The sequence below is a fragment of the Saccostrea echinata genome, unplaced genomic scaffold (assembly GCF_033153115.1).
Source record: "Saccostrea echinata isolate AGI-Se365-2 ecotype Australia unplaced genomic scaffold, CSIRO_AGI_Sech_v1 ptg000060l, whole genome shotgun sequence".
Lineage (NCBI taxonomy): Eukaryota > Metazoa > Mollusca > Bivalvia > Ostreida > Ostreidae > Saccostrea > Saccostrea echinata.
In genome coordinates this window covers 3,642,806-3,655,602 of record NW_026889809.1, presented here as the reverse complement: position 1 = coordinate 3,655,602, position 12,797 = coordinate 3,642,806, and the positions used below count along the sequence as shown (strand labels likewise).

At 33.5% G+C, this 12,797-nt stretch overlaps 2 protein-coding genes across 2 annotated transcripts; one reads left to right on the top strand and one right to left on the bottom strand.

Moving 5' to 3' along the window:
• Window positions 1-2,437: 2,437 nt before the first annotated feature.
• LOC133174945 (prostaglandin E2 receptor EP4 subtype-like) lies at window positions 2,438-5,295 on the bottom strand. Its single transcript, XM_061310037.1, has 2 exons — window positions 4,525-5,295; window positions 2,438-3,449 (listed from the first exon to the last, which is right to left on the bottom strand). The coding sequence occupies exons 1-2, from the start codon at window positions 5,293-5,295 to the stop codon at window positions 3,174-3,176; spliced, it is 1,047 nt and encodes a 348-aa protein (XP_061166021.1). The 3' UTR covers window positions 2,438-3,173.
• A 1,481-nt stretch (window positions 5,296-6,776) lies between these two features.
• LOC133174943 (uncharacterized) lies at window positions 6,777-9,187 on the top strand. The gene is made up of 4 exons (XM_061310036.1): window positions 6,777-6,841; window positions 7,004-7,089; window positions 8,751-8,924; window positions 9,085-9,187. The coding sequence occupies exons 1-4, from the start codon at window positions 6,821-6,823 to the stop codon at window positions 9,185-9,187; spliced, it is 384 nt and encodes a 127-aa protein (XP_061166020.1). The 5' UTR covers window positions 6,777-6,820.
• The last annotated feature ends 3,610 nt before the right edge of the window (window positions 9,188-12,797 follow it).

The window sequence follows — 12,797 nt, the reverse complement described above, 5'->3', positions numbered from 1 at the left end:
TTTTTCTTTTAAAAATTATATTACATCCCTTCCCCCCCGTACCTTTTGGCACAAAGCTTGGTGTGACTTGAAAAAATTAATAAAATTAATATTTTGATGCGGAAAAATACTGGGTATCGAAACCGGTACCTTCACCATGTAAGTCGGATACTTTCCACAACAAACTACCGAATAGGCATTTAACACGCACTTTGCCGTACTTTATATGACTACAAATTAATTAGTCCCCTACCGGTGAAACCGGAGGGGACTATAGGTTTCCTCGGAGTCTGTCCGTCCGTCTGTCTGTCCGTCTGTCTGTCTGTCCCTCTGTCTGTCTGTCAGTCTGTCCCACTTGGTTTTCCGCACTTTTTTCCTAAACGCTTGCAGATATTGAGCTGATTTTTGGTATGTGAGTGTATCTTGATGAGTTACAGATCAAGTTTGCATTTCTTTCCGCTTCATTGATTTTTGACGGAATTACGGCCTTTTCAATTTTTACAGGTTTTCCGCAATTTTCTTTTTAACGCTTTCAGATATTGAGCTGATTTTTGGTATGTGGCTTTACCTTGATTAGTTATAGATCAAGTTTGCATTTCGTCCAGCCTCATTAATGTTTGAGGGAATTATGGCATTTTCAATTCTTAACTGGAACCAGATTACACTTGCCGGTAGGGGACTAGTATTGCTAATGCAATACTCTCAGAATGCTTGTTAATTGTAAGTCTAATTTCATCACATCATGTTTCGGCAAAACATTATAACGATTACATATCACGTCAAACATCTGTTTTTGAATACAGGGCACGAGCTCTGTTATTAGTCCCCTACCGGTGAAACCGGAGGGGACTATAGGTTTCCTCTGAGTCTGTCCGTCCGTCTGTCTGTCCGTCTGTCTGTCTGTCCGTCTGTCTGTCCCTCTGTCTGTCTGTCAGTCTGTCCCACTTGGTTTTCCGCACTTTTTTCCTAAATGCTTGCAGATATTGAGCTGATTTTTGGTACGTGAGTGTATCTTGATGAGTTTCAGATCAAGTTTGCATTTCGTCCCGCTTCATTAATTTTTGACGGAATTACGGCCTTTTCAATTTTTACGGGTTTTCCGCAATTTTCTTCTAAATGCTTGTAGATATTGAGCTGATTTTTGGTATGTGGCTTTACTTTGATTAGTTATAGATCAAGTTTGCATTTCGTTCCGCTTCATTGATTTTTGACGGAATTACGGCCTTTTCAATTTTTACGGGTTTTCCGCAATTTTCTTCTAAACGCTTGTAGATATTGAGCTGATTTTTGGTATGTGGCTTTACTTTGATTAGTTATAGATCAAGTTTGCATTTCGTCCCGCTTCATTGATTTTTGACGGAATTATGGCATTTTCAATTCTTAACGGGAACCAGATTACACTTGCCGGTAGGGGACTTGTATTGCTAATGCAATACTCTCAGAATGCTTGTTGTAAATGTTTTGTTTTACCGGTTGCGTTTAATTTGTTTAACTAAGCACACATCACTGAGCAAGGTGAGCTGGCTTTGCTTTTTCACCTTTCTACTCTGAATTTTCTGGATTATAGTTTAAATATTTTTTTATTAATACAAAGAAAATTTCTACTTTTCTTAATTTTTAGGGAGTAAAGTTTACTTCGTGAAGAACGAGGATTTGTGTCAATCAAACGAGTCCCGAAATTCATAGTTTTAATACTAGTAATAGCTAGATAAAAGCAGTTTCTGAACACGCTGCTATTATTGTCCTATCAACATCTAATTAATGATAATTTACAGAAAATTTGAGAAAATATTAACTTCATATCTTTGTCCAAACCCCTTTAATACATCATCTACATTGAAGCCATGGTATATATTCATAATATTGTACTGCGTTTGGTCCATAGCACACTAAAAATATCGACCAATATATCCAACAAATAACATACGCGAGCTGGTCACATGTAATAAATAGTTTACTATACAGCCCGTGCAATGTCATGGACAGTAAACAGAGGTACACTGTAAAAACAAATAACAAAACTAAACTGTTTGCACCACAATATCCAATTTTAAAGCTATATATGGCGTATCTGAGCTGAAAAATAATAATACGAGATTGAGTGTAGATATACATGATATACGTTATTTACGTTCTAATTAAAATTTTCATCTATTTTAAACTTGAATTACCTCGTGTTTCTAAAGTTAAATTGACGGTAATGGGTTAACAATAGGCCCAAAAGAGGCCGATGATGGCACTTAACGTAGTTTTTGAAAATAGGCCCATAATAGGCCCGCGGCACAAAGAATGTTAAACTGTGTCTGTTATCTAAATGTGGATCGGTAAAACTAAATCGGTTAATTAAATTAATACATTTAAATTTTTTATATCTTTAAAACGTATTTAATTAAAAACTGTGTAATAAACAGAAAATTCCTATCTTTATAAAAAGTAATAAAACAAATAGAAAGATCTTTTTAATTTTGGTTATGTGAACTTAACTGAAAATACGCCATTTTTGGATTTAACTTAACGCTGTTTAAATATTTGATAATTCATGTTTCAATTCGCTAGGAAACAAGCAAATTTTAACATCCGTTAAGGAGTGGGAATTTTTAGGGGGAATTTTTTTTTCACTGTTTATTTTACTATGTTTGATTTATTTATCATAAAAATGTCAGACACCCGTTAAAGCATACTTGACATTAATATTGTTTACCACGTGCTTTTAACCACACTGTTTATAGTCATGTGATCATTTACGAGTCGCTCTGCCTTCAAGAAAATATTGATCCCTGTTGTATACAATTTTCCATGATTTCAGTTATATGGGACTAGTGATTACTGACAGTAAATGAAATCTCTGCTCAGGAAATCACCGGTTCCCGTTTCTCTTTAACTCTTTGCTTTAATATCCGGCAAATTGAACAGAACAGTAAATTGCCATTTAGCAGAGCTCCTGTACATGAGGGCACAATAGGTATACTGAATTATATAGAAGATGAAAAAAATATTGCTAAGATGTCATCAAATAAACAAAAACTCGCACGGAACAGGAATCAATCATTTTTGTTGACTCACACTTCTTAGACGTTAAAAAATGTTAAATGAGTGAAAACTCAGGGTAAAGAGAATTAACCGACTAAACAATCAAACTCTGCTGCCATTAATTTTCGGAACGCTTCTGTTATTTTCATGATGTAATCATGACGTCACTGTTCCTCCCCTAGAGGATTTGCTTGCACACTTCCCGACGTCCCTCTCTCTGTTCTGCTGCAAACTGCCGACTCTGTATATGGTTTCCTTGCCCTCTTCGTCCTCTTATAAACCTTTGTGGTGCAGTTTACCGCCAGTAGCGCAATCTCCCGCCGAAAGAGAATATAAATCCAGGGGTCAATGACGGAGTTTGTGAGACTGAGGCGAACCAAAAGGAGTTCCGTCTCTCCCTCTCCGCTGATGGTTTTAGAAGCGTGCTGAAGCATGTTTACCTGCGGAGGAAAATTTAAATAATTTTAACACGTATGGAAACGGCTTTATAATAGAAAAATATATCTTTTCTAAACACACATTCCCTATTAATTTTTCTCAATTGATTTTATAAAGTTTTTTAAGGAGGGATTCTTGTCAGGTTTTTGACTTAAATGTCCTTTTTTTAGAGATTTTATGAATTTAAAAGACCATATTTTTCTTTCCTTCTTGTACAACTTGGCAAAGAAATGATAAACTGGCGGAACAGCGGCGTAGGAAAATAGCACGTTTTACCTTTTCATTTTTTTTTTTTTTTTTTTTAAGATTAATAAATTTAGTTTTAAACAATCAAAAGATTCTTTAATCTTTAAGGATTTTCTGAAGTAAATAAAAATTGTAATTCGGGACTTAAGGTTTATATATTCGATAAATATGATTTTCCAAACATACTACAATATTGTAAGCAGTTTTAAGCTTTAAAACTACAAACCGATTTGAGTGAAAAAAAAAACAAAACAAAAAAACAAAACAGTAAATACTTTTTTTCATCCTATTTGATGGTTAATATTTTTGTTTTCATGTCCTTTTTTATCTATATATGTTTTTTTTCCCACTGGGAAAATTAGAAAAATTAAAATATATGAAGCATATAAAAATAGCTAATACTCCTTAGAAAATTTGAGGAAATTCGGATGAGCCATTCTTTTTTTATTTGGATTATTTATCTTAATTTAGTTGTCGTATCTGATACATCTTATGTGATATTATCTTTTCATGCTAAAATATCATATTTCGAAATAGATGTACATGTAGGTATAACAGTAATTTTCGTCCTTAATGACAAGGAAAAACATAGTGACCTTGACCTGACATTGTTACTAAAATTAAACGGTCAAATTTAATTTACCTGATATCCACACTTCGTGATATTATCTTCGTGAAAATTTCATGAATTTTTGAATACAGTAAAAATGAGAAGAATCCCTCTTTGACATCAAATTTAACGAGCGGAAATTTCTGACAAAATATATTTAACCTATTTCAAAAAATATTTCAAAAACAATCTGTTTTTATGAAATATATATGAAGGAGTACCATTAAAGGAAACCAACAGGAAGTCAAAACGGTTACTATGGTGAGGAGGAATATTATCACGTGAACCTCTCGCCAGCCTTGAAAAGAACTCTTGGAGGACTTTCTTCGAAATGTTTTATAAGCAAAATATGCGATTACAGCAAAGTTCAAAATAATTGTCATTATCACGGCTAGAACACCAACAATAGCATAAATGTAAGTATACACTTCATTCTTAGGAACATCTGTGTCAATGAAATTCAAAAAGCACCATGATCCGGGATAGAAAATCTTGGCGGATCCTAATCCGAAGACATGTAGACTGCAAAGGATGGCTGATGATACCCACAGTAAGGCCAATGTAATGTTGGCTCTTCGCCCTTTGGTCGGGCTGTTGTAAAGTAGAGGAAAATATGTGGCAATAAATCTGTCCGCAGACATGCAGCAGACGATCATGGCAGAGGACATCAATGTGAACATGTAGACAAAGGCGAGGTAATCACAGAGAGGGGTCGACAACGGATCCTTGAATCGGGACAGATACTGATACTCTGAAATCGGAATGGAGATCAGAATCCCGCCACCATCGGTAACTGCTAAACCACAAACGAATCTGTAGAAAGGTCGCCATTCGTGAGAGTTTGATCTGGAGCATAGTGTAAGAAGCGCTGCCAGATTTCCGAAAACTCCGAATATAAACAACAGAATAACAGGGACTGAATCCCGGATACTCGGAATTTCTGTACTCCCAGGGTTTTCGGTAGTGGATGGATTTGGAGAAATTGATAACATCGCTTACACGCACGGAGTCCCTTACTCCCTTGTTAAATAAAACCGGACGAAATAATGAGATGTCAGAAATTCATAGTTACAACAAACGTTTTATCTAGCACTGAAATATTTAATGATCATAACTATTTGAGTATCTTAAGAGATATTTGGAGATTTAGCCTTGATTTATTGTGTCCATCCGCTGTTCAGCTTATTGACATAGGACCCTACCTGAACGACACTTCACCCCCTCGTTACCTTGGGGTGTCTTTGCAATTACTACCAGGAAGTAAAAAAAACCCCATTGCGTCAGAATATGGAATACCCTGGAACCTTAATCTGTAAACAATATTTAATTGCCATCATTAAATGAAGAACAATTTGCAGACTGCATTGGTAAATCGTAATAACTGAATTCATGATAAAAACATTTACGTTAACGGGGGGAATTACCAATTATTTCCATTTCCAAATACTTTATATCCGAGTTATTTTGTATTGACAATAAGTACACTTTTTAACTCTTGATTATGTATTTTAAAGTCTTATTAGTTTAAAAATAAAACCCAAACATTTTAAAGTTGTTTTAGAAGGTTTTTCAGTATTTCTAAGTTATTTCTGTATATTTTCCAATTATTTGAAGTTTATTGCATCAGTTTGCATAAATCACAAAGCATTTGATATACTGTGGAATCATCATTATTCGTGGGAGACTACTGTTTGTGGATTTCGCGGGTCACCCTTACCCAAGAATTTACATCCCCACGAACGTTTATTATGGAATCCGGATAGGGCCATGCAGTTCACTATCGCATCATCGCACCATCGAAGTTTGAGTCGATAGTGCGATGACGCGATAATGCGATGACGATGAAGCGATGGTGTGATAACGATGAAGCGATGGTAAGATAGCGCGATGACGATGATGCGATGGCACGACAATGCGATGACGATGATGCGGTGGTACGATGAAGCGATAGCGCGATGACACGATAGCGATGATGCGATGGCGCGATAGTGATGGCGCGATGCTATATCGTGTCATCGTTATTGCTTTATCGCACTATCGTCATCGTGTCATCGCACCATCGCTCTATCGACTAGTACTTTCTATAACCGGATAACATTCCCAGCAGTCATTGCACAACATGGCGTTTGTTGACGAAAAGATTCAAGAATATTTTTTTAACGGATACGATAATAAAGAAATCATATTACTTCTTTGGAGTAATTATGGTGTGAAAATAAGGTAGGTATTATTAATTGTCATAAGTTATGATAATGTAAGTACGTGTATAGGCTAATATTTTCTCTAAGAGTAATAAAGTTACTATACATTAAATATATAGTCTCATTCAAAGATTGTTTATATGCGTGTTCTACTTGTATGTATATATCTGTTATTTAAGAAATAGTGATTGAAGTTAAAATCTCCCATTTTAAGATATATTTTATGCATTATTTTTTTAAATAATTAAGCTGTAGACATTTGAAAAGGCACATAACCAGACTTAACTTGAGAAGACGGAGATCATACAATGTGAATATGGCAATAAGGGCTATTCAGGTAATATTGCTTGTGTTTTATTTCATCTTTCTTTTTTGATAGATTGATCAAATTTAGAAAAACCGTCAGTAACATCTACATTTTGATGATAGCTCATTATTTTTTAGTTAACTCATACAAATGTTAAAAATTTCATATGATTTACATATATTCTACTCAAAGGAAGAAATGATGTTCAGTGGACAGACTCTTGGGTGTCGTTCGATGAAACGAAGACTTCTTCAGAAACATGGCATCTTTATAGGAAGGTATATTATCTTATTATGATTAGGCCATCATTAAAATTATCTTTGTTTCCCCTAACCCGACCCTAAAATTTCAAGTTGGGTAGGTAGGTAGGTAAATTATTTTTTTTTTTCTGACAACAGTTTTGAAAATACTTTCTGAAAAATTGAATAGTGTCTTTATAAATAAGAGAGAACAAAAGAAACCGATTTTTAAACCGAATATCATACAAATGAAATTTAAAAGCAACATGTATGGTAAATTAATTCACAAATATTATTCATTTGAACTTGTGAAATATCTCAGGCCAGCGTAAATTAAATGAAATCAAATTTTTACAAAAAGACAAGATTCGCAAATACTCAACCATCGGCCACCCAAGTATATTTTTTCAAACCTACTATCATATTTGAGTGCTTACACAGACAAAATGTCAAGGGCCTCGCGTGGCGCAGTAATTCTAGTGTTTCGTTTGGAGTCTTGGCGTAATTCAGGAGCTTATTGTAAGTCACAGGTCCCGACGTGGGACGTGGAGACTGGTCAGTCAAATGAGACCATAAAAAACGTAGGTCCATGCAGTGTTGCAGTGTACATGTAGATGATGGCACGAAAAAGATCCCTTATTGATGCTTTATGATCAATGGCCATAAGTGCCAAGAAAAATTGTAAATTAGGAGCCTTCCACCAGATAGGTGTTCAAATGTTGTCGACTCAAACAATTTAAAAAGATGTTTTAAAGTAAAGAAACAGCCTATTTTCAAAGGCCTAACTAAAGAAAAATACACTGGACGTCTCAGGAAGCAGTACCATAAGCCAATTTTAAAGATTTTAACACTATTTGAAAAGTGTGTACCTTTATAAACAATATTTAATTCAATCAAACCATTTCTTAAATGATTAAAGTTTCATATATCTAATGTTATAGTTACGAAGTTTACCCCATAAATAAAAGGAAGGGAGAAACGACATCTGAATTATATTTATCAATATGAAATAATTATACAAAGACATATTTACAAATCCTAGGGGCCTATATAGTAAAAATAGAATCATACATGAAGTATTTATTAGATTGAAACGATTGAAATGCAGTGAAACTTATTGATATGCATACACAAGGTGGGCTCCTCATCTGCTCATTAGGCAGGCTTAGCCATGCTTACTACGTACATTAATTTTAAAAGACATATTTGTAAATACCATCTTAACACTCCTTAGTCATGGTATATTTAATTCACGAAATTTTTCAAGAGTGTAGGATTCTAATAAGTTAAAGATATATAGTAAGATTGATACATCGCCGTTGTTTTATAACACGAACGAACCCTTTGTGGCCACATGAATGAGAGTAAAACAAAAGCCGCCGTTCTGATAAAAAAACCCCGGATTTTGATGAAATTGTATTTTATAAAGTTGATAAACAATAAAAAAAAAATATTTTAATAATCTTATTAAAAAAACTTTTTAGTCGGCATGATTTAAGAGGGTCGGTCGCGTTAGGGGAAACAAAGGTATTTTTTATTTTGGCCTTAATAAACAGAATTCAAACGATGTGCCTATTGCTTATAATGAGTTTTATATCAATAAGATATTTATAATAATTTCATTGAATTAATTTTTTTTGTTAAAATGTAATGGTTAGATTTAAAATCGTTGATGATTAATTATATATATACTGTTCCAGGGATAACATGTTGTGTTTATTGAGAATAATCGATCCTGATGGAGTTGATCTAAGAGCAAGTCACTGCTTGACAAGAAGAATGTATCTAAACAATGGACCAAATTATCTTGCACATGTTGATGGGTACGACAAGTTGAAGCCATTTGGCTTCGCTATACATGGTGCAATGTGTGGGTAAGTTAATGTGCATCAGTTTTTAGTGTTCATTTGAGTCATGTAAGATTACAAGAATTTATGAAGTTATAGAATTTATGATTGTTATATACTGTTGTAGCTACATATCAGAAAACAATATTAACTATTAATCTAAATGATCAAATTCCTATTCTTTCAGATTTTCAAGACGAATACTATGGCTTAAAGTTGCAAGAACAAACAATGACTCCTTTGTTGTAGCATCATATTTCTTGAAATACCTGGAGGAAATAAATAGTTGAGTATATAATTTTTACAAATCATTGATAAATATATTCCTGAAAACTGTAAATGCAGTTTAATTTTCACAAGTTAATTTTCTACAAAGTAACATTCTAAATACATTATTTTGTATTGATACAGAATAAATACACATAAAATGCATTATTTTGTAAAAAATATTTACTTGAACAAAGAAACCATAATTGTCTCAGTTCATGGTAGTATGAGTTTTCCAATACATAGGTGCTCCAAGGTGTGTGAGACTTGATGCTGGAACTGAGAGTATATACATTGAGGACATTCAAAAATCCTTCCGTTGGTACCATAATGATTACATGTGTGGAGAAAAGAGTGTAATCAAAGGAAGATCAATGTCTAACCAGGTATGAATATGAAGTTTTTTTTAAAATAACAATATGATTCAGTAACTTATATTGTATAAACAAATCAGATGAGTTTAATAACCTTCTAAAATCTGCACACCTAGGATTGAGTTCCAATTCCAGTTAACACTCCTGCAGTAGAAGTTAGAGTAATTTGCCCTTTGATTTGAAAATTGAGGGGGGGGGGGGGGGGGGGGAGGGACTTGATCAAATCTGAATAGTCTACTAATCACAGTCAATTCAGTAAGTCCCAACTTAATATAAGATCAAATTACTGAAGTAATTGAATACTTTAAAAATTTGTATGTGTAATCCTCATTTAAGTTTCTTTTCAAACTCTCTACTTTTCTGAACATTTTTCCTGAGGGAAAATAGATCAACTGATTATTTTCACTATTACTTTTCAAAGACAAAAAAAAAATTCTTCATATTATTATCTTTCATAGGCGTCATTGTGTAATCTGACACCACAGATAATTTTAAAAATAATAAGTTTTGCAAACTTCATACTTTCATTATTTGCATCAGTTTCATTTAATAGAGTTCAACAGTTCTTTTTATAGTATTAGTTATACTACAGAGCCATTAAGGGGGGGGGGCATGGATGCAATTGCAACCCCTGAAAACACCAATCTTTTGTTTAAAGTTTTGCTATTTATTTGTTTATTATATATTTGAAAAAAATGACCCCCAGAATGCAACAGACTTTATGCATTTTTATTATAAATTTTCTGACCTAGGGGAGGGATAACCCTCCCATACCCCTCTCTATACCCCTTTCAAGAAACCTGTTGTCAAATATTTGAAAATGAAGTCAGTTTAATGATTTAAAATATCTCTGCACATAATCTGATATACAAATTATTGTTTCTGTATCATTATGAATTTATATATGACATATTTATGTGATTGTTTTACGCCCCTATGATTCAAGATTAGGGGGCTTTATCCATATAGCTTTGGATCTGTCTGTATTTTTATTTGCAAAGACTTTAATGCACCAACATTTTTTGACGTAATGACCTTGACCATAGGGTTCGACCTTCTTGTGAAAAAACTTTAATTTTGGACATAACTTCTGAATGGTTGATGTTAGAGATTTCATATTTCTCAAGTGTATTTCTTGTAAAAAAAAAAATCTGTCTTTGAGTACCAACATTATAATAACTGACCTTGGAGTTTAATCTACTTTTGTAAAACTTTGACCTTGGCCATAACTTTGAACGGTTGATCCTAGGGAAGTTTTGTATTCCTTGTGACAGTACCAACATTTGTACTCAATAACCTTGAAGTTTGACCTACTTTTGAAAAATCAGCCTTCAGTTTTTCAAAAACACATTTTGATTTAAGAGAATTGAACGCTGGTAGAGAACACTGAGAGAGATGGGCATCTCCTTCTGGATACACTTGTTCAAAAACATGAAAGACCAAGGGATGTTCTCATCAGCAAATAACGAGCACATGTAAGAGGAGAAATAAATTCTTTATTTATACTTTAAGAATTTATGCGATTATAACCTATTATGATATTTCTGCATGCAATTTAGAGAATGCCTTCGCTTTTGTTTTATGAAAATCATCCAACAAGAACTTGATCAAATAAAAACAGAATGGAATAACCATTACATCAGAGCACATAGACGCTATGATGATGATGGAAGTCTCCCAGGAAAACCAGAAATGATGTTTTTCCACCCTCAAATTTTTAGTATTTTTCCTAGCAAAGATTTGTTTAATCACTAACTTTATTTGAATATTTTTCTGTGTTTACCTTTCTCCTTCGATACCTTGGTTGTTTTTCAGTGCTCAAATTTAAAACAGTATCAACACATTATGACTTCATTTTTTTTTATGTACAGGTGCAGTAGATTATAAATTTCCAGTGGATATTCATGACGTGCTAGAGTTTCAAAGATTATTTACTAGTCCAAGCTCGACAGGATGTTGTGAGGACAATGCAGCATACTTTGATCATTTGCTTTTGGAGGGTGGGAGAACTGTTCCAAACACCACTGAGAAGGCCATGGAGGCTTTGAAGTACTTGGTTGGAAAGTTGTAAAATCCAAATTAAGATTAGAGAATAAATCATCACCTGATGTTTCACTTGACTTTTTTTCAATTTTCATGAAAAATGTTGTACACTAATCATCTAAGTGTATGAATTAAAAGTCACAAACAGAAATTATTACTATGTTTATTGGGTCACCATACATGCCATATTCATTAGAACAACTATTAATGAAAATTGCAAAATGAGGATATAAGGAAAGCAAACTGCTCTGAGAAAAACTTTTTTGGCATACAGATGCAACAATCTAGAATTTAAAATTCAAAAGCATGCTTACTACTACAAATACACCAAATATCAATTAATATTCCCATACAAAAATCAATGTCTTTTTGTATTATCTTTCCCTGAAGAAATGTTCCTCATATGATTATCAATGTCCTTTAGTATTATCTTTCCCTTAAGAAATACTCTTATTCCTTAATATGACTATCACTGCCATTATTGAGTTTGAAAATTAATTGAATGAAAACTTTCAAAACATAGATATAGCATTGAATACATAAAGTTATTTTCTTAAGCAAGATGGAACCCCCCCCCCCCCCCAAGTCATTGCCAACTACATTTTTCTGTGAAATTCCTCAGGGGGTTCTCCCCTAGATATTTCCAACAAAAGATCGCAGGTTTGTGCAACTGGCAAACAGGCAGGGTCTTCCACAAATTTAATTTCAAGCTTTTTGTGAAATCCTAGTGGAGGGAATGTGTCAGCTCCAGTCCAATACGCCAAGAGCATGTTTAGATTAATTTCAGATGTATCTTCTGAAAGAAAAGGAAACTAAAGGGTTGAGTTAGAAATACATGTCAAGTAGTATAAAAATTGCAAATTTTGACTAAGAAAAGCATTATTGCCTCTTAAGGTCATATGCAACTTGCATTTACATGTACCTTACCAACTATTTTCCAGGATATTGCTAATTTAGAATTATAGAATCTCAGCAGGTGTTTTAAGACAAAAAAAAGCATACATTACCAGGTGTTTTCAAAAGATGTCAAATGATGAAAATCATTGTATTTTCTCAAAGAAAAAAATAACAAAAATATAGTTTTAGCTGGTATTTCCTCAACAGTTGCTTCAGAGGAGGTAACGGCATTTACAGGCATCATTAAATTGTACAAAGGTTTTTCAATTATTGAACTCTTAATTAAATCAACAAGGGAATAAGAAAATAAAATTCCAAC

Bases quoted from the DNA above. Each gene is read 5' to 3' on its own strand.
- LOC133174945 (XM_061310037.1), bottom strand. From the start codon at position 5,295: ATGTTATCAATTTCTCCAAATCCATCCACTACCGAAAACCCTGGGAGT. The intron at 3,450-4,524 runs GTACTCCTTCAT...TTTCCTCCGCAG, and splicing joins CCTGTTGGTTTCCTTTAATG to GTAAACATGCTTCAGCACGC.
- LOC133174943 (XM_061310036.1), top strand. From the start codon at position 6,821: ATGGCAATAAGGGCTATTCAG. The intron at 6,842-7,003 runs GTAATATTGCTT...TTCTACTCAAAG, and splicing joins TGGCAATAAGGGCTATTCAG to GAAGAAATGATGTTCAGTGG. The intron at 8,925-9,084 runs GTAAGTTAATGT...CTATTCTTTCAG, and splicing joins ATACATGGTGCAATGTGTGG to ATTTTCAAGACGAATACTAT.